Here is a 25,936-nt window from a genome sequence, read left to right as displayed (position 1 = left end):
GAGCAAACACCCAATCACAGAGAGTTAATACTCACAGCAAATATAAACTGTTGCATTCATTATTCAGAGATGTAAGAGATCAGAATAGGGTAATATCCCTTTAAATAGTGTGTGAGCCTTCTAGTGGTGCTCACCATGTTTCCATAGCTGCAAGAACCATGCAGAGCAGCAGCCTGCGTGTAATGAGGGTGGGCATGCTGTGTGTGTTTAGTAAACCTGGTTATTTGGGACCTGACTGTGCCCTGGTGATTTCTTCATGTTGTCTTTGTTGCATAAAGAGCAAAAGACACCCGCAAACTTTAAATTAGCCTCTATCATCTGATTAGCACCAGAGCTAGTCACAAACTGCTCACTCAATGTGTCACTGGTGCATAATGGTGGCATTTGTGAAAGAAGGTACCTGAGAAAGAAATAGTCATGGCCTTCACCCAGCACTGCCGAGGAGCCCCTGGAAAGTGTCTCACAAACTGTCCATGAATGAAAAACAAATCAGAGCAAATCACAGCCTGTGCCTGGACAGAAAGTAAAGGGGACATTTTCAGGAATGGGGTGTAAATTATTCACAATAAATAATTGGAGGAGCCCAGACAGTATTTCTGAGATGGGTATAACCCCAGCAGTGGCTGTGCCCAGGGGTGCTGGAACAATTTGGATAGTGGGGGTGCTAAGAGCCAAACTGTAAACCCTGTGTATAATGGAAACCACTTCAAGCCAGGAGGTGCGGCAGCCCCCCCAGCTCCAGCACCTATGGCTGTGCCCTCACAACACTCCAAATACGAGAACAGCCTCCAGTTTCTCCGTTCTTATCAAACCTTCTCCTGCTAAGCCCCAGGGGCCTCAACTTCACAAGGAGCTGAGCAATTCCTAGAGGTGCTTAGGGTGATCAGATATCCTGATATTAGGGTTTTTGTTTTATAGAGGCCCTATTACCCACCCCACCCCCTCCCCTTAGGACCCTATTACCCTCCCCGTCCTGATTTTCCACACTTGTTATCTGGTCACCCCAGAGACACTAAGTGCCCCAATGGGAAGATGCCTCAGACCCTTCCATGGTCAAGCCCCTGTTGGGAAGATCTTCTGGCTGTCATAGCATCGTGTGAAACAAAGCATCTCTACTTACTGCCAGAGGCCAAGCTGCAGGCGATTCCTGCTGTGATGAGAAGGATCCAGGTCTTCATTGTTCCAGAGTTGCAGCAGATGAAGCTTCCAAGGTGTCAGTGAGAAGGAGACTCCCGAATTCCCAAACACCTGTCTACCCGTCCCTGCTATCTATGGGAGGCTCACAGCAATGCCAGAGGAGAAGGTGCTGGGGAAGTTTGCTTGGATCCCTTGTAGGAGGAGAGTGCAGTGGTTATGGTAACAGCTGAGTGATGCACGGAGAGGCGTGCACACTAACCTTGCCAAAAAAATCCACTTTTAAAAAATTTTGGTTGCTTAAGCTAGGCGGAAGGCTGGAAATTCCGGCTGAGTCTATGGCTGTGCTCCGCCCACCGCAACATGCATATGGCCCCAGGACTCTGGGTGCTCTGGTAGTAGAAATTAATAATCCAAGTACTAACGTGTGAGACATCTCTGAGTGTCCTCTCATTGGGAAGTTTATTGCTGACACTCACTGGGCTGAGCTGTTATCCTGCCAAACTCCCCAGACCTGGGCTGGAGTGTGCTGCTCCCTCCAATGGCCAAGGGGTTAAGGGGAAACATGCAAATGAAAAGATTGAGGCACTCATTGGGCTAGTTACCAGCTCCTCACCCCGCTCTGCTGCCTGGCTCCTGGCATGTCCTACACGACAGCTAACCCCCCTCCCCCATTGTCTCCTAGACCCTCTGTAGGAAAGTCCCACCCCATCCCCTCCCTTTGAGGTGGTACTGGGAGCTCCCAGAGTTACCCAACAGCAGTCTCTGCAGTTTCTTGCTCCCTGCCCTGTTCCTCCAGCCCTTTGGGGCCTTCAATTATGTTACCACAGAGTCTCCGGGAAATGCCTGACTGCTCCTGCTGGTTTCCAGTCCCAGAACATGTTGTGTAAGCTGGGCAGGACACACACAAGGACCCAGCTCATGGGAGCTGCCAGATGGGATCAAACCAGGGGTCATCTAGCCCAGTCTCCTGGCTCCGAGACTGTCAGCATAGTTGCTTCAGAGGAAGATGCTAGGAGCCCTGCAGTGGCAGTAATGGGATAACCTGCCCTAGGGAAAGTTCCCAACTCCTGACCCCTGATAGTGACAAGTTGGCTCGTGCCCCAGAGACAGAGAGTTCCGAGCTCTTCCCAGTTTACTTAAGTCATGTCTACACTACAAACTGATGCAAGTGTCACTGATCCACATGATCAGTGATAGACTCCCAGCTTTGGGACAGTCCCTTGGAGGAACTTCCATGTGCCAGACCCCCAAGGGGTCTCCCTCTTCCCTTCAGGTTGGGCCACTCAGCCTCACTGCCTCCTGAGACTGAACCTCTGGGGCTCCAGCCCCCCTGCCACATCCCGTGAGTTCTGCTCGTGAGTCCAACTGAGACAAACTCCTGGTGGAGACCTGTCCACTCCTCAAGGATTAGTGCATCTCAGCAACCATTTGCAGTGACACTCAAACAGTGATGTCAAAACAGTCGGGTTCATTAGTTACCTGGAACACAGCACAGGAAGTCCTTAGGTTAGCAGAGAAATGGAGGTTAAAGCATAGTCCAAGTCCACTCTGGTTAGGCAGAGCCCAGCCAAGCTGTAGTGAACCCCATCATTCAAGCTTTGTCTCTCTGTCTGACCTCCTTGGTCAGATCCCAGGTGACAGCACTGACCCCTCCCAGCAGCCACTCTTATCCTCCTCACCCCCACCCCACATACACATACCTTCCCTGTCCTTTGTTCTCGAGCTGGGGAATGTTTCTCAGCTTCCCTGCTGAGAGGTGGGGGAATCCATCTCCCTCTGGGTCGTTGTGGTTGCTCGTGTTAATGTCCTGGTGATTGGCTTTGCTGTTGCCTTCATGTATTCTCCATGGATATGGGGTTGGCCTCAGTGTGACAATAAGCGCAGGACCCACCAAGGGAGAGGAGGATCTTTGTCACAGTATGCTATTATTTATAATCACTTAAAATTTATCTTTCTGTAGTTAATAAATCTGTTTTATATTTTTTATCTAAAACAATGTGTTGTTTGAAGTGCAAGGGGAAATCTGCTCAGGAGCAGCTGGTGCATTGTCCTCTCCACATTGAGGGAGGGGCGGACTGGGTAATAACTTACACTGGTCAGGCTTCTGATGAGGGCAGGATGGTGCAGCTCTGGGGTCCTATGCTAGGGAGCTGGAGGAAGTTGGCTAGAGGCTCTCTATTGTTATTTCATGAGTGGCTAGGAGAAGCATTCATGTAACTGCAGCTGAGTGTGTCCCTGCATGTGTATGGCTGTGTGGGTGTAAGACCTGGAGGGGTCTGCAGCTTGTCATGGCCTCACAGTATGAGAGGGAGTCCAGGCTTGTGAGATAGAGGGCTCAGCAGTAGACAGTTCCAAGTTGCACCCCGGGGCAGTATGTCACACTCAACCAGTCTTTTTTAATGACTCATCACAGCTCAAAAACCTGGGCAACATTCATATCTAGGGCTCTTAGCCTGCCCTGTGAGCAAACAGTCCTTTTTCACCCACTGAGTAACCGTACTGTGTATAGGGAAAACTGAGGCACACATAGGATTCATAAAAATATTACAGAAAATTCTCACTTTGTCACATCACATTACATTGGTTTACAGCTGCTGAAGTTTGCCTATAGCTCGTGTGCATGCATACTTGCCTGCTTGCATCTGCATTATGTGTACTCATCAGGAGAGCTTGTGTTGATGCAAAGTCTGCTGCATCACAGGTAGGTATCCCAGTGTGACATGTGCTGCTGTCCTACACAATGTCTTTTGACAATTTTTTGCAACGTGTTGTGGGACAGAAATGACTGGCCTAGGGATCTCTGGGAGCTAGTGGTAAATTTCCCAACGTGCAACATTATCCATCCCATAATGCCATCTGTGATATCCTGGCACCCCAATATTCACCACTGTCATGTAATTAGGATATGTTTCATACAAAGTATGCCTTGTGAGGTATCATTCTAAAAGTCTTGATCTGCCGGACATTAATATCTCGTTGGATTGTATGTGCTATCGTCATATGTGAAGTCATGAGGTCTGGCTATGTATGTGTTACTGAAACATGTCGTGAGGTTGAAAACACCCTCAAGCACTCTGTCTGGCACAACAGTAAAAAGGCCAAACAATGTTAATGGCTTATTGAGGAAATGCACACAAGCACAAAGATTACCCCAGGAATTGTGTACAATAGAAACCTCTCTGAGATAGCACTACACAATAGGAACTGTTTGACCCAGGTCAGAGCAAAAGAGCTTTCCAGCAAGTGGGAAGAAGATATAAAATGGGGACCTCACTCTCCCTGCAACAACAGACCTCGAGACACCTGAGGAATAAAGACTGCACAGGGGGAAGTGATGGTCCCAGGCTAAGGGATTTCTAGCCTGTGTATGAAAACCTGGAAAACCCAAGCTGCAGAGCCAAGGCAGCTTGTGCCTTAGGAATCTGCCAGCCTGTTTATCACTCAGGGTGAGAATTTGCTAATTCATCTCCTACCTATCTAGTGTGTTAAACTCAATTTGTGGTTTTGTTTATTTCCTAGGTAATCTGCTCTGATGTGTTTGCTATTACTTATAATCACTTAAAATATATTCTTTTGTAGTTAATAAACTTATTTTATGTTTTAATCCAAATCAGTGGATTGGCTTTTGTTTGACTAAGGTGTCTGGGAAAAATCTCAGCTTGGTTACCACAAGTGTGCATGGTCCTCTTCACATTGAGGGAGAGGCGGACTGGGTGTTAAACCGATATACAGGCCAGATTTGATCATGGCAGGATGGTACTGCTCTGGGGTCCTAGGCTGGGAAGCTGGGTGTGTTCCTACCTGTGTGAATGCTGGTGAAAGTGCAAACTTGGAGGGCTTTGCAACTTGTCACAGCAGCACAGTGTGAGAGGGAGCCCAGGCTGGTGAGTCAGAGGGCTCAGTGGCATTCCAGTTCCAGGTGGCACCCTGGGGGGAACCCGTCACACCATCCATATCCCCCATAATTTTCACACCTTTTTAAAAAAAAACCCACAAACCCCCACAACACTTTTTGGTGTCTGCTATCCATCCTTGAGAGAAGCACAGAGCCCCCAGAGTGCTGAACTATTTTCATGACCGATGCAAACACAGGACGCACGATCCTCTTGTATTTGCAGACCTGCAGGAAGTACCACAACCACGGGGGACCTCACAATTTCTTCAAGGACAGTTTGCTAAAGGACATGGTAAAAATAATTCAAAGATTTTGGTGGCATTCACAGAGGAGCCGCAGATGACAGAGCACCACTTCTGGGCCCAAGAAATGAGCACTGACTGGGGTGATCACATAGTAATGCAGGTTGGGGGTGACAAGCAGTGGCAGCAGACCTTTTGGATGCAAAAGCTCACATTTCTGGACCTGTTTGCCATGCTCGCCCAAGCCCTGCACTGGAGAGCGGAATTGACAGTGGAGAAATGAATAGCAATCACACTATGGAAGCTTTGAACGCCAGATTGCTACTGGTCAGGGGGAAATCATTTTGGAGTGGGCAAATCCACAGTGGGGGCCATGCAAGTGTGCAGGGCTGTTAATCATTTCCACCATGCAGGACTGTGAGTCTCGGCAATGTGCAGGCACATACCAGGTGGATTTGCAGCAGTGGGGTTCCTGAACGGCAGTGGGGAGCTAGAAGGCATTCATATCCCTATTTGGGCACCAATCCACCTTGCCATGGAGTACCTCAACAGAAAGGACTGTTTTTCTTTGGTTCTGCAAGCGTTAGTGACTTCACTGATATTAGTGTGAGCTGGGCAGGGAAGGTGCATGACGCTCACCTCTTTCAGAACACAGGACTGTTCTGAAAGCTGCAAGAAGGGAAATTCTTTCCTGACAGGCTATTATCATTGGCACAGTGATCATGGGACTATTCCTTGCGCCCCCGGCTCATGAAACTGAACACTAGCTACCTCAACAGCACCAAGGAAAGGTTCAGCTACAAGCTCAGCAGGTGCAGGCTGACAGTTGAATGTACTTCTCGTAGAATGATGAGATTCTGGTGGTGTACACTCTCTAGATTGGATCTCAGTGAGAAAAATATCCCAATGGTGATAGCTGCCTGCTGTGTCCTTCAAAATATCTGTGAGGCAAAAGCGGGGAAGCTGCCACCAGGGTGGAGGTGGAGCAGCTGTCTGCCGACTTTGAACAGCCAAACACAAAGGCCATTACAAGGGTTCACCATGGAGCTGCAGTTGAAGAAGGCTTTGAAAGAGCATTTTAATTGTCAGCAACAGCAGTGTTCTGTGCTGGACTGTTCTCTGGGCCAGGACCTTTGGGTGCTGCTGGGAATTGTGCGGTGCTCGCGGTGCACTTATAAATATGACTGGGCGTTTTCTTGAACCTGAGTTCTGTGCTGCTTGCTGTACATCTACAAGTACTGGGTGCTCTGAGCACCATCAGGCGTTCCACAATGCGTCACTCCTTAGGGAATTCTGCATCAAAAAACTAAAAATTCTGAGCACAATTAGAGGATGGGGCCAAAAGAAATCTGATGAGGTTCAACAAGGACAAGTGCAGAGTCCTGCACTGAGGATGGAAGAATCCCATGCACTGCTACAGACTAGGGACCGAGTGGCTAGGCAGCAGTTCTGCAGAAAAGGACCTGGGGGTTACAGTGGACGAGAAGCTGGATATGAGTCAACAGTGTGCCCTTGTTGCCAAGAAGGCCAATGGCATTTAGGGCTGTATGAGTAGGAGCATTGCCAGCAGATCGAGGGACGTGATCATTCCCCTCTATTCGGCATTGGTGAGGCCTCATCTGGAGTACTGTGTCCAGTTTTGGGCCCCACACTACAAGAAGGATGTGGAAAAATTGGAAAGAGTCCAGCAGAGGGCAACAGAAATGATTAGGGGGCTGGAGCACATGACTTATGAGCAGAGGCTGAGGGAACTGGGATTGTTTAATCTGCAGAAGAGAAGAATGAGGGGCGATTTGACAGCATCCTTCAGCTACCTGAAAGGGGGTTCCAAAGAGGATGGCTCTAGACTGTTCTCAGTGGTAGCAGATGACGGAACGAGGAGCAATGGTCTCAAGTTGCAGTGGGGGAGGTTTAGGTTGGATATTAGGAAAAACTTTTTCACTAGGAGGGTTGTGAAGCACTGGAATGGGTTCCCTAGGGAGGTGGTGGAATCTCCTTCCTTAGAGGTTTTTAAGGTCAGGCTTGACAAAGCCCTGGCTGGGATGATTTAGTTGGGGATTGGTCCTGCTTTGAGCAGGGGGTTGGACTAGGTGACTTCCTGAGGTCTCTTCCAACCCTGATATTCTATGATTCTAAGAGTTAATATTTTAAAATTCTGCAAAATTCTGCATATTTTTTTTGTGAAAATAACACAATATGGTCACACCATTTTCAATTATTTTGGTAATTTATTTCAAAATGCCTGTCAGCAACTATGTCTGTAACAATACAAACAACAAAAATGAAATGTTTTTTGACAAAAAGATTCTTTACTAGGGATATTAGCACATCTGTATGGCTTCACAGAGCAGAGGGCAATACTAATATTTCCATGTATGTCAAGCATAGGAGACTTTATGGATATGTCTACACAGCAAAGAAAAACCCACGGCTGGCCCATATCAGCTGACTTTGGCTTGCGGGGCTGAGGCTGTGGGACTGTTTCATTGCTGGGGAGATTTCTGGACTCAGACTAGAGCCAGAGCACTGGGACCCTCCTACCCTGCAGGATCCTAGAGCCCGGGCCTGGCTGCCAGAGACAGGGGCCAAGCAAGCTGGAAACAGGCCAGGGCGAAGAGCACAGAGCAGCGACCCAGAGTGGCCAATGTGAGAAGCGGCTGGTTCCACCCCCGCCGCTCCCCACCTGGGCCCGAGAAGGTATTTGTAGGTATTTGTTTCACAATAACAGCCGTGTTAGTCTGTATTCACAAAAAGAAAAGGAGTACTTGTGGCACCTTAGAGACTAACCAATTTATTTGAGCATAAGCTTTCGTGAGCTACAGCTCACTTCATTGGATGAAGTGAGCTGTAGCTCACTAAAGCTTATGCTCAAATAAACGGGTTAGTCTCTAAGATGCCACAAGTACTCCTTTTCTTGTAGGTATTTGTATTTGTATTGGTATTTATAGAGGCTGGTAGGGGCAGTGTGCTGGGAGAGAAGCTGAGCCCTGATTAGGGGGCGGGGCTTCTCTGACTAGGGGTCCTATAAAGGTAGCCAGCCAGTCAGGCAGCAGCACAGACAGCTTCAGGGGCACAGGAGCCAGCAAACAGAGCTGTAAACAGGGGAGTTTGGGGGGAAGACTAAGAGAGCCAGGCAAAGGAACAGACAGGCTCGTGAAGGGAGTGTGTGGTGGTCTGGCAGTGTTGTGGTGCTCGTTGGGGGTTTGTGTTGCTTTGGGAGGGGGGATGTTCTGGTGTGGTTTGTGTTTCCCAGACTAACAGGACTTAGGTGAGAAGGCGATGACAGACACAGAGACAGCAGTGGGAGTGACCCAGGCAGTGGAAGACAAAATGAAGATGGCTGGATGTGGAAGCTGTGGCATGTACATGACCCTGGAGGGGGCACCTGAAAATAATTTTGTCTGCATGAAGTGCCACCTGATAGCTGATGGAAGAGAAGATCCGAGGATTGGACATGCAGTTGGAAACTCTGGTCGAGTTTAGAAGGGGGTTCGAGCAGATGATGGAGCAAAAACATGAGGAGGCTGAAGAGAAAAGCTCAGACTTGCAGATGGAAGCAGGACCAAAGAACTCTGAGGGGATACTGCTGGGTGAGGAAAGTGGACAGTGGAAGCATGTGACTAAGAGAACCAGGCAGAGGAAAAGATGGGCCAGTGAAGGAGAAACAGAGCTCAAGAACAGGTTTGCGGAGTTGGAAAATGAAGAAGGGGCACAGCAGGTGGTCACTGAAGGTGAGAGGGCAAGGAAGAAGAGAAGAGCAGCTAGTCCTATGGGAAGAGGGCAAGAGTCAATGGAGATAACAACACCAAATATGAGCTCCAGGAGGATACGGGATGGGTTGCAGAGGATTGCAAGGGACAATAGGAATTGAGGACTTGCAGTCAGAGGGAACAGGGGATAGACTGGAGAATTGCACCATCACCAGGAAAAGGCAGGTCTACGTGATTCGGGACTCCTTACTGAGAAGAATAGACAGGCCTGTAACAAGAGCTGATCCAGAGAACAGAAGGGTGAGCTGTCTGCCGGGTGCTAAGATACAAGATGTGGACCTGAGGCCGAAAAGGATCCTAACGGGAGCGGGAAAGAATCCACTGATGGTCCTTCATGTGGAAACAAATGATACGGCTAGATTCTCGCTGGAGTGTATCAAGGAAGACTATGCCAGGTTGGCGAAGATGCTTAAGGAAATCGAGGCTCGGGTGATCTTCAATGGGATTCTGCCTCTTCCTAGAGAAGGGCAACAAAGGTGTGACAAGAGTATGATGCTCAACAGATTGCTCAGGCAGTGGTGCTATAAGGAGGGCTTTGGGATGTATGGCCACTGGGAGGCATTCATGGATAGAGGACTATTCTCTTGGGGTGGACTTCACCTGAGTAAACAGGGAAATAGACTTCTAGGATGGAGGATGGCACAACTGATCAAGAGATCTTTAAACTAGGAATCTGGGGGAGATGGTTGGGAGAAGTCCAGGTAATCTCCACACCGGATTTTAACATTGAGAGGGAAGAAAACGAAGTAAGAAAGGATACAGCTGTGGGTAGGAGACTGGCCATAAGGAGGAAGGGTAGTGTACATACCAGTCTAATAGGTGATACTGGCGGTAGAATGTCTGTGCCTAATCGGGTAAAGAATGTGAGTGAGGCCAAACAGCAAAAATTAAGATGTTTGTACACTAATGCGAGGAGCCTAGGTAACAAAATGCTAAAGCTACTGGTGCAGGAAGTGAAACCAGATATTATAGGGATAACAGAAACTTGGTGGAATAGTAGTCATGGCTGGAGTACAGGTATTGAAGGGTATGTGCTGTTTAGGAAAGACAGAAATAAAAGCAAAGGTGATGGAGTAGCATTGTATATCAATGATGAGGTAGACGGTAAAGAAATAAGAAGTGATGGAATGGATAAGACAGTTTGTCTGGGCAAAAATCACAGGGGGGAAGAAAGCTACTACAGCCTCCCCTGGGATAGTGCTTGGGGTGTGCTATAAACCTCCAGCATCCGATCTGGATATGGATAGAGACCTCTTTAATGTTTTTAATGAAGTAAATACTAATGGGAATTGTGTGATCATGGGAGACTTTAACTTCCCTGATATAGACTGGAGGACAAGTGCTAGTAATAATAATAAGGCTCAGATTTTCCTGGATGCAATAGCTGATGGATTCCTTCACCAAGTAGTTGCTGAACCAACAAGAGGGGATGCCATTTTAGATTTGGTTTTGGTGAGTAGTGAGGACCTCATAGAAAAAATGGTTGTAGGGGGCAACCTTAGTTCGAGCGATCATGAGCTAATTCAGATCAAACTAAATGGAAGGATAAACAAAAATAGATCTGTGACTAGGGTTTTTGATTTCAAAAGAGCTAACTTTAATAAATTAAAGAAATTAGTTCAGGAAGTGGATTAGACTGAAGAACTTGTGGATCTAAAGGTGGAGGAGTCCTGGAATTACTTCAAGTCAAGGTTGCAGAAACTCTCAGAAGCCTGCATCCCCAGAAAGGGGAAAAAATTCATAGGCAGGAGTTCTAGACCAAGCTGGATGAGCAAGCACCGTACAGAGTTGATTAAGAAAAAGCAGAAAGCCTACAAGGAGAGGAAGATGGGAAGGATTAGCAAGGAAAGCTACCTTATTGAGGTCAGAACACGTAGGGATAAAGTGAGAAAGGCCAAAAGCCATGTAGAGGTTAGACCTTACAAAGGGAATTAAAACCAATAGTAAAAGGTTCTATAGCCATATAAATAAGAAGACAACAAAGAAAGACGAAGTGGGGCCACAAAACACTGAGGATGGAGTGGAGGTTAAGGATAATCCAGGCATGGCCCAATATCTAAACAAATACTTTGCCTCAGTCTTTAATGAGGAGCTTAGGGATAATGGTAGGACGACAAATGGGAAGGAGGATATGGAGGTAGATATTACCACAACTGAGGTAGAAGCCAAACTTGAACAGTTTAATGGTACTAAATCGGGGGGCCCAGATAATCTTCATCCAAGAATATTAAAGGAACTGGCACATGAAATTGCAAGCCCATTAGCAAAAATTTTTAATGAATCTGTAAAGTCAGGGGTTGTACCATATGACTGGAGAATTGCTAACACAGTTCCTATTTTTAAGAAAGGGGAAAAAAGTGATCTGGGTAACTACAGTCCTGTTAGTTTGACATCAGTAGTATGCAAGGTCTTGGAAAAATGTTTGAAGGAGAAAGTAGTTAAGGACATTGAGGTCAGTGGTAATTGGGACAAAATACAACATGGTTTTACAAAAGGTAGATCGTGTCAAACCAACCTGATCTCCTTCTTTGAGAAAGTAACTGCAGGGTTAAAATCTATTGCTGGTGTAATAACTTTGTATATGGATTTGTGTACAGGCCCAAAGTCCAGAGTCTGGTCAAGAGGTTAAAGGCCTAGCAAATAGTGATTAGCTAAGAGAAAGCAGAATAACCAAAGATAACCTTGTTTTTGTTAAGATATGTCTGGTTAGCAAAACGCCAGATGTTGGGGGAAATAATTGTGTCTTATTCAAAATTGCAAATAGAACAAAGAAGCCCTGTTTCTGTTGTTAGTTTCTCCTGTAGGGAGATGTTCTTCCCACACATCCAACCTTGAGTTTATGAAAGGTTGGAACATGTCAATATAAGATATGGCCTCCTCCCACCTCCCTTTTCCAGAAACTGATTCCTGCCTTAAAACACAAATAAGCAACTTAAAAGATAATCTTTATTGCCATATACTTTCACTGTTTCTTTGCTTTTACCCCTAGATATGTTGTACCTGTTGGACAATCAAAGGAGCTACTTCATTTCTATGGACCCCAAATTGAATTCAACATATATTTTATACTAATACATCTATTAAAGTACTAATTAAATACTAAATGTTAATTTGTTAACATTAAGACCATGGGCGGAGACATTATGTAACCTTTTGACCATTAGCTACTGTGCTATCATGTCTTGCAGCTAAACCTATCCGGGGGTGTGGAACTGCCTACCCGCCACTTTTCCCGCTCATGGAAAAGCCATATATTTTATTGTAATTAATTAATTGACAGTGTCTCTGAGCCTAATAAGTGACGTGACACTCTGTCAGAGCTGTACGTAATAAACTCCTAAGCTTGACCTCTACACGGTGTAGATTTATGTCCTTCAGTTTGGGGGCTTGTCCGGGATACAGGCTTGTGAGCTAATTGAGGATCTGAGACTAAAATACAAAAAAGAGGTGAGTATGTTTACTTTACCACCTCATTAGGCCAGGGATAGAAGTCTCTCATCCCCTTTCAGACACATCTTGTTTCTACTTTTAAATTTTAGTAAAGGAACCTAGACATGTGTACTCCAAGCAGAGGGGTTAATACGGTTACCCACTGGAAGGGAAGACGAGTGCAAGAGGGGTCATGTACTATTTAAATTAAGGGGGTGTTATGGGGGACTTGGATAAACCACCAGCAAGCGATTGGCCATGAGTTAAGCCCAAGACTGGCTGGGTACGCAAGTGGTAGGCAGTGCAAACTGGTGGTCCCATTTCCTCATTGCACGTAACATTGCAAGTCCTGGGGAGTGTCCCCCCCGCCCCCAGGCATGTGATGTACATGCTTTCGAATACCACAAAGTCTCCAACCAATAAGGCAGTCAGCTGTGTGTAACGTAAGACCGTGCGGCAGTTAACAAGAAAGGGGAGACGTCCCCATCAGGGCTGTGGAACTTGAGACCATAGCATAAAAAGGGAGAAAGATAAATCCTGATCAAGGCTGTAGAGATTGAGACTACTGGCAGATCTGGTTACTTGGTAAAATAGTGAGAAAGGTAACAAAACAGACAAGGCAGTAATAGTGTTATTGAATATACTCAACCTAAAAGAAAGAGAAATTGCAACTTTAAAATCTGAGAATCAGGCTCTAAAGGATAAGAGCTTGTGCTTTAAACCATGTAATTGTCAGGAAATTGGAAAAGATCCCAGAACAAAAGAACTATATTCACTATACCTGGGACACACACCCAGAGCAGGAGGGGGAGAGCCCACTCCCGGCATTTGTCAGCCAACTGCACCACCGGTTAGCTATCTGAGGGAAAACTCAGAAGCACAAGGCAAAGGGGAGGAATCAGAACCCCCTCCATACATTTCTTCATGTGAAAGGCCAAATTTGGGCACCCCCAGAGACAATAAAGGGGCATCACAACAATTAATTGCCCCAGGGAGCAAGTACAGTATATGGCTCCAATCAAAACGCAGTTAAGGAGCTTCAGAAATGTTAATGCAGAGGGTGAACCAGTAAGGGGACTCAAATCTACAGTCCCTTCACCCCTCAGGAAAAACGGTCATTACTGTCTGATTTACTCAAACTCAAACAAGATAACAAGAACACTGAGTTCTGGGACAAGCTGGATGGCCTGGCTGAAATACATGGCCTCCATAGGAAGGATGTTCACATCCTGGTCAAGTGTAAGTGCCCCAGGGATGTGTGGGACAACCTAGAAGATAAATGGAAGACAGGGCACTGGGCTGAAGATCATAACCCCAATCCTGCAGGAGGGGATCAAGCTGGAGAACCAGCAGGAATTCCAAACCCAGAGGCAGGCACTGTAACAGAATTCAGAACTGCACTATCTGCTGTTCTAGGAGCCCAGACCTCTAACTGGGGGGCTCTGCAATCAGTGGTTCAGCAGAAGGGGGAGTCTGCCATGTCTTATGCTGAAAAGAAATGGAATGCATTCCGAGCTTATTCAGGTCTGGAGAATATAACATCCTGAGACCATGATGTATTCCTCCAAATCCGAAAGGAAGGGCTGTCTGCAGACCACCAAGCAGTTCTGGCATTAGGCATCTCAGTGGGAGAGACATACTCAGCAGTAATGAAATGGGCCACAGAAGTAAAAAACAGGAAAAAGAGGAAGGTAGCAGCAACCACCCCCTGAGAAAATTACAGTTCATGGAATCAAAACCACTACCTGCTTCATATGCAATAAGCTTAGACATCTGGCATGTGACTGTAAAAATAAAAATAAAATCAAAATATGCAGTAATTGTAAAAGGAGCGGCCACTTAAAGGAAGACTGCTTCCGCCCCCGGGGTGGTAAGAAGAGCCAGTGGCCAAACAAACAGAATAAACCTGATACAACTCAAGAACAAAAAAAAAAAAAAAAGAAAATAAACAAATCCAGGAGTTGCTCAAACTCCTGGCTAGCAAATCGGTAATAGCGGCCTCAGTGGCTGAATACGAAGGCGACCCCAGGATGTTTCTTAACACACAAGTGGGGGGCCGACCGTGCAACATGTTAATAGACACAGGAGCCTTGGTATCGATAACCAGCCAAGATCTTCCCCTCATCCGTCAAACCATATGGATTGAAGGGGTGGGAGGGGAAAGATTAAAAGCAACCCTAAGCCAGCCAGTAGAAATAAAATTTAAAGATATGGTCACAGTCAGTCAAATCTGGGTTTGCCCCGAGCAGGGAAACACAATTTGCAGCACAGATCTCCTTAAGGAGCTCGGGGGAGTAATCAACCCCAGAGCTAGCTGCACTGAATGGGCCAAAGGGTCCAAACAGGAAAGATTATCTCAAAATATAGCCATGATTGCCAGTAGTAAAGCAATAATACCAGAGTGGGGAGGGGGGGAGTCCAGTAGAAACACTGTGTTCCCTTCACCCTGAAGTGTGGGCAACAGATAAACAAGATTGTAGGGTAGTAAATATAAAGCCCATATCTGTAGAGGGGTCAACTCATAAAGCCCATAGGCAGTACCCAATTAAACCAGAAGCCTTAGAGGCAGTTAAAATTATAGTCATTAATTTGGAATCTAGAGGGGTGATTAAAAAAACCACCTCCCTAACTAACTCCCCAATTTGGCCCGTCCGGAAGCCAGACGGAACCTGGAGGTTAACTATAGATACACCCACCTTAACCAGGTGACTCAAAGGCACATCCTATTGTGGCAAGCCCCGCCACTATCCTTAATTTGCTAAAACCAGGACACTCAGTATTCTCAGTCCTGGATATAGCTAATAGATTTTGGAGTATTTCCCTTGCAAAAGAAAGTCAGGAGAAATTTGCATTTACAGTGGAAGACCAGCAGTACACTTAGACCCGAGTACCCCAGGGGTTCCATAATTCTCCCTCTATCTTCCAGAGGGTGATGGGAGGAGCAGTAGCACAAGTGCCTTTGGAAGGGGATACTGTAATACTGCAGTATGTAGATGACTTGCTAATTGCCAGTTCAAATAAAAAGGACCATTTAAAAACCCTAAACAGACTGTGTATATATCTTCGCGAGGCAGGATTTAAATTAAGCGTGAAGAAAGCGCAATTGCAACAGTAGCAGGTTTTATATCTAGGGCAGGCCTGCACAACTCATAAAGCGGCGAGGGCCATATGACTTCAAAGAAAACAACTGAGGGCCGAACCCCCCCGGGACTCACCGAAACCCCCCCACCAGCTTCGCCTGACCCTGCAGAACCCCCCCCCCCCCCCCCCCGGCACTGCCCACCCCGCGGAAACAAATCCTCCTTCCCCAGCACTGCCCCGCCAAAACAGCTGTGGGCCGAAAAGGAAGGTGGCGGGGAGTGTGATACTTTATTGAGAATTTTTCAATTAAAGCAAACAATTTTTTTAATTTTATTTTTTTTATGAATCATGGAAAAATGAAAAACACCTGTTCCGTTGAAAGAAAACATTTGTACTTTTCATAATTACCTTGCAAATTTAATGAGAGATAGTACATCTCTTTTCGGCAACAAGCTTGTCATATTCGGGGGTCATATTTGAAGTGGATATTTTCATAATGTCTTCCAAATGGTCGTCAGTCAAAGAAGAACGTTGCTTGTTTTTATTCATGTTCATGATGGAAAATGTTCACATATGTAAGTGCTTCCAAAAATGCTGAACGTTTTCAGTGCAACTTTGATAAGATTCTTGTATTTTTCATTGTCCAGACTTTTGTAGACGTCCCGCAGGCTGCTTTCTCTGTGCTTATTTCGGTAAACTGCCGAACATTGAAGTTCAATAACCTTCAACTGCAAATCTAGTGGCACTTCCTCTGGATCCACGGACAAGGGATATTCAATCAGCTTCAACTGGACGTCTTCTTCTTTAGACAAAGTAAGTCTTCTCTCAAATTCTTCAATCAAAAGATTAATGTGCTTTGCGTATTTTTCTTCTAACTTGGCGTGTTTGTGCTGAGGGATATGATTTGCACAAGTGGGAAAGTGACACATTTCGCCTTTTGACAGCTGACTTCTGAAAAGTTTCAATTCCATTTTGAAAGCTTTCACCGCTGCACACATTTGAAATATATGTTGATTTTTCCCCTGAAGTTGAATGCTGAGATCATTCAGGTGTACAGTAATATCACAAAACAAAAAGATCTTGATTCCAGGACTCATTTTCAAGCTCTGGGAATTTTATTGGCCCATTTTCTAGGAATTTTGCTACCTCCTCTTTCAAAGCAACGAAACACTGGTGCACTCTTCCTTGACTCAACCACCTCACTTCCGTGTTGTAGATTAAGTCGCTGCACTTGGTGTCTACCCCTTCAAGAAAGGCTCGAAATGTCCTATGTTTTAGTCCTCTAGAACGTATGTAGTTTACAATGGAAACTACCAATGACATTACATGCTCAAATTTTAAAACTTTGCTACACAAAACCTGCTAATGTATAATTCAGTGAAGTTTGGTTATTTGTCTCCCAATAAATTCTTCAAGAAGAGTAACTGCTCCTTCAAGAAGAGTAACATAGCTGCAGCACCATCAGTACAAATGGCCACCCAGTTTGTGAAATCTAATCCCGACTTATCATTCATGCACTTTATCACTTCACTGGAGATTTCTTTTCCGGTTGTGTCACCTGTCATGGAGCACATGTTCTTCAGTAATTACAAAGTTTTTATCAATACCGCTAATAAAAATAAGAAGTTGGGCTGTGTCTTTTAAATCGGTGCTTTCATCCATAGCTAGGGAGTAAAAGCAGAATTCACTGACTCCCTGCTTTAACTGATGGCTTAGATTGGTAGAAAAGTCAGCTATTCTTCTCTGTACAGTCATGCGTGATAGACTGACATTCTCAAATATTCCCCTCTTTTCTGGACATAACTCAGATACAGCAATCAACATACACTTTTTTAAAAACTCGCCTCCTGTGAAGTATTTCCCAGCACCAGCAATTTCCTTAGAAATGTGAAAGCTTACTTTCCTAACCGAATCACTCTCTGTGCTCACTTTCTTGAAAATTTGCTGTTCTCCACTAAGGTTTTTCGCTAAATTGGCTGCTTTAATTATTTTTTCATTTGGGTTCAATTTGGTGAGATTGGGATGTTTAGTTTCAAAGTGCCACCGAAGGTTGTATTCTTTCGGAACGGCTAGCGTTTCGCGACACACGAGGCACAGTATTTGTCTTTGGAAACTGTACATAAGTATTTATTCGTCCATTTAATGTTGAAAACCCTGTGCTCTGATTCTATTTTTCTCTTTTTCTTTTCACTCATGGTATCCATTATGAAGCTCAAGTTTGTATTGAATAAATTCACACACAAGGGAAACACTCACAGTCACACACAAAGAGAAGAGATATCTCACGGCGCATGGCACACTAACAAGGCACTGATGGTGTGTGGAAGCCTGTAGAGGGGGAAAGAAACGGCGTGCATAGGATGACCAGATCACAGCAGTAAAATAGGACCCGTCCCCTCCCCGCTCGGCCCCACCATAACACCCCTCTTCACCCCCTAGCCCCCCGCTGGCTTGCTGCGTTCCTCCTAGTCAGTCCCCCACCAACCACTCGCCTCCTTTCACCTCCTCCCTCCCCTGCCAGAAACCCGCATGCCCGCCCCTAGAACCCCTGCTGGCTCACTGCTCGCCTCTTTGCCCACCCACCGCTTGCCCACCCGCTCGCCCCCAACTCGCCGTTCCCCCCCTCGCTCCCCCAAGTATAAAGCCTCATTCAAAGACCCAGGGGTCACTATATTACTTCACACAGCAGTCAATCAATGCAGTTGTAGATAAATCTCTGCATTATGCATTTTTGTATAACTTTTATATGACTTTGTATTGACCCTTGGTAACATGTTATAGCAGGCCCCTATGGTAGTATAATTAAGGTAAAAGAAAAATGTCTTTTTGCTAGAAGTAGAATAAGATCTTCCCCCCACTTTGTAATCAATTGCCCTGTTGAATGAATGAGGTGTGAATGAGGAAGGCGTGGAAGGCAGGCACCTCCAGACAGCTGCAACCCTTGGAGAGGTGATGGGAGCCAGATCAAGGAAAATCAAACTTGTCAAGTGGGCTGACTAGAGAAGAGCAGACATACTGACCTCCTCGGGGGTTAGAAGCAAGCACCTAGGGATATGTGAGGGGGTGCAGGGGTCAGGGCAGGGGGCTGGAGGTGCAGGAGTCGGGGCAGGGGGCTGGAGTCGTGGGGGTGCTCACGGCAGGGGCTGGAGGGGGTAGCCCCGATTCCAGCCCCTTCTCCAAGGTCCCACCCCCGCCTCTTCTCCTCCGCCTCGGAGTAGCAAGCTCGCTGAAGCTCTGCTCTTCCCCCTCCCTCCTGCCGGCAAGCAGCGGCAGGGAGAGAGGAGGGAATGTAGCAGGCTGGGGAGGAGCCCCAGATGCTGGCAGCATCAAGCTTCTGCCCCCACAGGAGAGAGCAGGGGGACGGAGAAGAGCGGGCCTGGCCGGGGCCCCTTTGGACCCGTGGGCCCGGCGCCATGGCAAATCCAGTATTGCTGCCCCTGCCCGCGCGCACGCCCCCCTGCTCGGCTCGCCATCCGCCCACCCCCCGGAGCTCGCCTACTCGCCTCCCGCCACGGGCTCGCCTGCTCAGCCCCCTCCCCTGCCGCCAGCTCACGTGCCCCCCAGCCACTGGCGTCTTCACCACCCCGCCCGCCCGTCAGCCGGCCGGCCAGCCAGCCAGCCAGCCAGCCGTTGGCTTGCCCACCCCGCCACTTGCCTACACCCCCTGCGGGCCGCACTGTGAGCCCACGGGGGCCGCACGCTGTGCAGGCCTGATCTAGGGCGTGACATCTCACAGGGAGAGAAAGCGCACACAGTAGACAGAAAGCAGGCCATTCAAGAGTTAAAAAAAAAACAGAGACAATTAAGGAAGTCCGGAAGGTGCTGGGACTCCTCAATTTCTGTAAAACATATATTTCGAAGTTCTCAGGATGGTAAAACCAATTCAAAGCCTCACGAGAGGAGGAAAGCCTGCAAATTAGTTAGTAATATGGGGCACAGAACAAGAGAAGGCATTTATAAAAATAAAACAGGCTTTAGCCTCTGCCCCCAGCCTGGGTTTACCCAATATGGAAAAGCCGTTCCACCTTTACTACAGCCATAGTGAAACTCAATACTCAGGTGTATTGACACAACTTCACAGAGATAAGCAAAGGTCCAATAGAATACCTATCTACCTTGAGACCCCTGTATCCCAGGGACTACTGGAGTGCGTAGCCGCTCTGGATTGCGCTATGTGGGGAGTAAAAGCTTGTGAATCATACACCCTCACAGGGAAATTAGTTTCAGAGTAGCAGCTGTGTTAGTCTGTATCCGCAAAAAGAAAAGGAGTACTTCTGGCACCTTAGAGACTAACAAATTTATTTGAGCATAAGCTTTCGTGAGCTACAGCTCACTTGTCTCTAAGCCTAATAAGCGAGGTGGCACTCCATCAGCGCTGTATGTAATAAACTCCTATACTTGACCTCTACACAGTATAGATTTATGTCCTTCATTAACAGATTTTTTTAGGCAAAGGAAACACAGTGGATCTAATTTACCTCGATTTCAGTAAGGCATTTGATATGGTTCCACATGGGGAATTATTAGCTAAACTGGAAAAGATGGGGATCAATATGAAAATTGAAAGGTGGACAAAGAACTGATTTAAGGGGAGACTAATGGGTCACACTTAAAGGTGAACTGTCAGGCTGGAAGGAGCTTACTAGTGGAGTTCCTCAGGGATCGGTTTTGGGACCAATCTTATTTAATCTTTTTATTACTGACCTTGGCACAAAAAGCAGGAATGTGCTAATAATGTTTGCGGATGACACAAAGCTGGGAGGTATTGCCAATACAGAGAAAGACTGGGATATCATACAGGAAGATCAGGATGACCTTGTAAACTGGAGTAATAGTAATAGGATGAAATTTAATAGTGAAAAGTGCAAGGTCATGCATTTAGGGATTAATAACAAGAATTTTTGTTATAAACTGGGGACGCATCACTTGGAAGTAACAGAGGAGGAGAAGGACCTCGGAGTATTGGTTGATCACAGGATGACTATGAGCCACCAATGTGATATGGCCATGAAAAAAGCTAACGCGGTCTTGGGATGCATCAGGCGAGGTATTTCCAGTAGAGATAAGGAGGTGTTACTACCACCTCATGTCAGGGTTCCTTCCCCACTCTGAACTCTAGGGTACAGATGTGGGGACCCACATGAAAGACCCCCTAAGCTTATTCTTACCAGCTTAGGTTAAAAACTTCCCCAAGGTACAAACTTTGCCTTGTCCTTGAACAGTATGCTGCCACCACCAAGCGTTTTAAACAAAGAACAGGGAAAGAGACCACTTGGAGACGTCTTCCCCCAAAATATCCCCCCAAGCCGTACACACCCCCTTTCCTGGGGAGGCTTGAGAACAATATCCTAACCAATTGGTTACAAAATCATCAAAGACCCAAACCCCTGGATCTTGGAACAATGGAAAAATCAGTCAGGTTCTTAAAAGAAGGATTTTATTTAAAAAAAAAGAAAGGTAAAAACCATCTCTGTAAAATCAGGATGGAAAATACTTTACAGGGTATTCAGATTCATAACACAGAGGATCCCCCTCTGGGCAAAACCTTAAAGTTACAGAAAACAGGAATAAACCTCCCTCATTAACACTGGGAAAATTCACATAAAACAGAAGATAAACTAATCCACCTTGCCTGGTTTACCTATAGTGGTTGCAATATTGGAGACTTGGATTAGGATGGTGTCAAGGTTCCTTCCCCACTCTGAATTCTAGGGTACAGATGTGGGGACCTGCATGAAAACCTCCTAAGCTTTCTTTTACCAGCTTAGGTTAAAACTTCTCCAAGGTACAAACTATTTTACCTTTTGTCCCGGGACCTTATTGCTGCCACCACCAAGTGTCTAACAGGGATATAATTTGGAAAAAGCCCGTTTGGAAACGTCTTTCCCCCCAGAATCCTCCCAAATCTTACACCCCCCTTCCTGGGGAAGGTTTGATAAAAATCCTCACCAATTTGCATGGGTGAACACAGACCCAGACCCTTGGATCTTAAGAACAATGAAAAAAGCATTCAGATTCTTAAAAGAAGAATTTTAATAGAAAAAAAGTAAAAAGAATCACCTCTGTAAAATCAGGACGGTAAATACCTTACATGGTAATCAGATTCAAAACACAGAGAATCCCTCTAGGCAAAACCTTAAGTTACAAAAAGACACAAAAACAGGAATCTACATTCCATTCAGCACAGCTTATTTTCTCATCCATTTAAAGGAATCAGAATCTAACGCATATCTAGCTAGATTACTTACTAAATTCTAAGACTCCATTTCTGTTCTGTCCCCAGCAAAAGCATCACACAGACAGAGAGAGAGGCTTTGTTTCTCCCTCCCCCCAGCTTTTGAAAGTATCTTGTCTCCTCATTGGTCATTTTGGTCAGGTGCCAGCGAAGTTATCCTAGCTTCTTAACCCTTTACAGGTGAAAGGGTTTTTCCTCTGGCCAGGATGGATTTTAAAAGTGTTTACCCTTCCCTTTATATTTATGACAGATGGGTTGGAGAAGATGGATTTCTGTCTGGCCTCTCTCAATCCCAAGAGAGAACAACCACGTAAACAAAGAGCACAGACAAAAGCCTCCCCCCCCACCCAAGATTTGAAAGTATCTTGTCCCCCATTGGACCTTTGGGTCAGGTGCCAGCCAGGTTAGCTGAGCTTCTTAACCCTTTACAAGTAACAGGATGTTGCCTCTGGCCAGGAGGGATTTTATAGCACTGTATACAGAAAGGTGGTTACCCTTCCCTTTATATTTATGACACCTCATCTGGAATATTGTGTGCAGTTCTGGTCTCCCATGTTTAAGAAGGATGAATTCAAACTGGAACAGGTACAGAGAAGGGCTACTAGGATGATCCGAGGAATGGAAAACCTGTCTTATGAAAGAAGACTCAAAGAGCTTGGCTTGTTTAGCCTAACCAAAAGTAGGCTAAGGGGAGATATGATTGCTCTCTATAAATATATCAGAGGGATAAATACCCCGGAAGGAGAAGAGTTTTTTAAGCTCAGTACCAATGTAGACACAAGAACAAATGGATATAAACTGGCCATCAGGAAGTTTAGACTTGAAATTAGACAAAGGTTTCTTACCATCAGAGGAGTGAAGTTCTGGAACAGCTTTCCAAGGGAAGCAGTGGGGGCAAAAGACATATTTGGCTTCAAGACTAAGCTTGATAAGTTTATGTAAGGGATGATATGATGGGATAGCCTAATTTTGGCAATTAATTGATCTTCAACTATTAGTGGTAGACATGCCCAATGGCCTGTGATGGGATGTTAGATGGGGTAGGATCTGAGTTACTACAGAGAATTCTTTCCTGGGTGTCTGGCTGGTGAGTCTTGCCCACACGCTCAGGGTTTAGCTGATCACCATATTTGGGGTCGGGAAGGAATTTTCCTCCAGGGCAGATTGGAAGAGGCCCTGGAGGTTTTTCGCCTTCCTCTGTAGCATGGGGCACAGGTCACTTGCTGGAGGATTCTCTGCTCCTTGAAGTCTTTAAACCACGATTTGAGGACTTCAATAGCTCAGACATAGGTAAGGTTTTTCAGGAGTGGGTGGGTGAGATTCTGTGGCCTGTGTTGTGCAGGAGGTCAGACTAGACGATCATAATGGTCCCTTCTGACCTTAAAGTCTATGATGCTATGACAGGGGCTGAGCGTGCCAGAGGACAGGTGCAGAAGGAGGACAGAGCCCCTCTTCCTCCCTCCCCGGCAGGCCAAACTGGGGGGGGGGGGGGGGGCACTTGACCCTACATGACTTCCCCGTGCATCACCTCTGGCAGGGGCACCACTTCAGATTTTGATGTTGGGGCAACTTTAACTATGATTCCACGGGCTACTTAGGCACCTGAAAACTCTAGGTTTTTGTTTGTTTTTACAGATAACAATTTAGCAATTAGCTGACAGGAGCACTGTATCTAATTCCTATATAAAGAAAAAGGAGTACTTGTGGCACCTTAGAGACTAACCAATTTATTTGAGCATAAGCTTTCGTGAGCTACAGCTCACTTCATCGGATGCTGTAGCTCACGAAAGCTCATGCTCAAATAAATTGGTTAGTCTCTAAGGTACCACAAGTCCTCCTTTTCTTTTTGCAAATACAGACTAACACAGCTGTTACTCTGAAACCTATATAAAGAAAGAAAATTAAATAAATATTAGACCCCCTCAGCTCTAATACTAACATGTTCTGACCGCTTGTGTCAAGTCACTTAAGGGACATTGGTTAGGTTTAAAATTTTAATGTATATTCTTGCCCTTGAACACAACAATTGAAACAGTTGTAGAAAAATCTAGATTACATTCTATCATTCAGCCTACTTACTTTTTGCAGTTCACCAGGCTTGGAATGGATCATTTAACTTTTGGAAACATCCCACTAGAGCGAGGCTTTGTGAGTTTATATTGCACCAGCCTGGGGCTCTAGGGGTGCTACCCCACTGCAAATAATAGACTAGACACTGACTTTAAACAGGAGTGAAACTGACCCTTTCAAGTCACTTTCACAGTGTTGCCAACCCCAAATGCTCAAAAATCAGGAGTCAGGCTCACCAAAAATCATGAAAGTGTCTTAAAAATCATGAGATCATGAACAAATAATAGATTTGGTGTTTTTTTGTATTTGCCTTCTGCTTTTTGAGCCTTTAGGGTGCACTGGGGTCACATTTTGAAGCTGTTTCCACAGCCATCAGGGCTAGAATCTTCATTTTTCTTTAACAATGAAGGCTGAAATCATCACATATCACTTGACTCCAGGAGCTGGGGCTTAAAGAGAACAGTAATTATCATGAGACTCATGACAAAGTCATGAGAGTTGTCAGCATTGCTTTCACTTCTGTTTAAAGGCGAGTGACTTTCCAGAAGGCTCTGAAACACAACACTCCAGCGACTGAGTTGCAGTTCTCACAGGAGAATATTTAAAACCAAACAGCAAGAAAATTTCACATTTTAAAACTGAGAAAAAAATTTAGTCTTCTGAGGTATCTCAGGGCCACTGCAGGCAGGAAAGGAAAATAAACAGGCACAGGAGCTCTGGGCAGCTCTTCCTCTTGAAAAAAAGTTGGACGGTCAAATCTTCTAGTCCATAATAAATTTCTATTGTCATCAGCACCTCCACTTATAGATATTAACATGTGTGCAATAACTATAAACTTCATACTTATATATGGGAGCCATCTTATCCAGGGCTACACATTTTATACACATTGGCTCAGGGACGATATTTTCTGGCATAGTCTGAACACTGCTTGTGTGTCAGAGAATAATACAAATCATGACAATAATCATCGACTTTATGGACTCTGTGGATCAGTTTCTGTTTTTTGTTCTGGAATTGGCCTGAATACAGCTGAAACCTTAAGAATTTGATAGATAATCAGATCTGATATTCATATGACACTTTCTCATTCCTTCCTTTTCTCAAACTCAGAACAAAAAATGACAAAACAAAATGGTTTTCAGTTAAAATATAAAATTGCACAGCAGCTATTGCTCTACAACCCAGCACAGGGCACAACCTGCCACCCCTCGGGGGTTAAGTGATCTCCTCTCACCTGACTCTCATTCTCTCTCTTTCTTCATCGTTCCTGACCTTCATGCTGCTTTTCATGCTGTCAACCATGACACCCTTCCCAGTCGCCTGGGACTATTTGCTGGAGTCTCAGAGAACTGGCCGCCTTGGTTTTGCTCCCATCTATCAGAATCCTCTTTTTTGCAACATGCAGCAGAGAGATAGGCTGGTCCAGTAGATAGAAAGCAAGCCCTGGGTACTACTCCCCCCATGGACTGCCTATATGTCCTCAAGTCAGTGCCTTTGGGACAGAGTTTCAAAGATTTTTAGGTATCCAAAGATGCAACTAGGTATCTAGTGGGGTTAACAAAACACGTAACCTTCTAGGCGCTTTTGAAAATCCCACTAGGTGCCTAAATATCTTTGAAAATCCAGCCTTACCTCACAGAGTGGCTGTGAGGAAGTACCACAGATAGAGTGGGAACTTCTCTATACCGCTGCTATCCCTTACCTGGGTTTTGGCCCCTTCTTTTCTCCTATCCCCCTCACATCTCCTTCTTTTCTGAATATAACCTTGGCTCAGCGGGCTTGGCTGTATGTCTTCTGAGTCCTGTCTTCAATTCTCCTCTCCACCCCCCCCCCCCAACAGAGAGATTCCTGTTTTACAGGTTCAGCTAGGGACTTCCAGATCCTTAATTTAATTACCAGCCCTTTTATATCTTAATCACCCTGCCTCTATTTATAACCAAAATACAGACTCCCTACCTCAGGGGCACAAGCTGGGAGCAGCACCTCTCCTCTGAGAGCACACATTCCACACTCAGTTAAGAGCTCTGCCTGGGGGCTAGGACCTATGCCAAAACTCAGGGGGTTGGGAGCAGAA

General features: G+C 45.7%; 1 protein-coding gene across 1 annotated transcript in view; it reads right to left on the bottom strand.

The window, feature by feature from the left end:
- ENDOU (endonuclease, poly(U) specific) overlaps window positions 1-25,658 on the bottom strand; it is a 40,804-nt gene extending 15,146 nt beyond the window's left edge. The window contains exons 1-3 of the mRNA XM_074935035.1: window positions 25,565-25,658; window positions 2,838-2,999; window positions 1,121-1,328 (exon numbers count right to left, since the gene is read on the bottom strand). Coding sequence (XP_074791136.1) covers window positions 1,121-1,178 — 58 coding nt within the window. The 5' untranslated portion in view covers window positions 1,179-1,328; window positions 2,838-2,999; window positions 25,565-25,658. The remainder of the gene's footprint in view (window positions 1-1,120; window positions 1,329-2,837; window positions 3,000-25,564) is intronic.
- Between the last annotated feature and the right edge of the window lie 278 nt (window positions 25,659-25,936).

The sequence above is a fragment of the Natator depressus genome, chromosome 20 (assembly GCF_965152275.1).
Source record: "Natator depressus isolate rNatDep1 chromosome 20, rNatDep2.hap1, whole genome shotgun sequence".
Lineage (NCBI taxonomy): Eukaryota > Metazoa > Chordata > Testudines > Cheloniidae > Natator > Natator depressus.
This window is presented reverse-complemented; position numbering and strand designations above follow the sequence as displayed.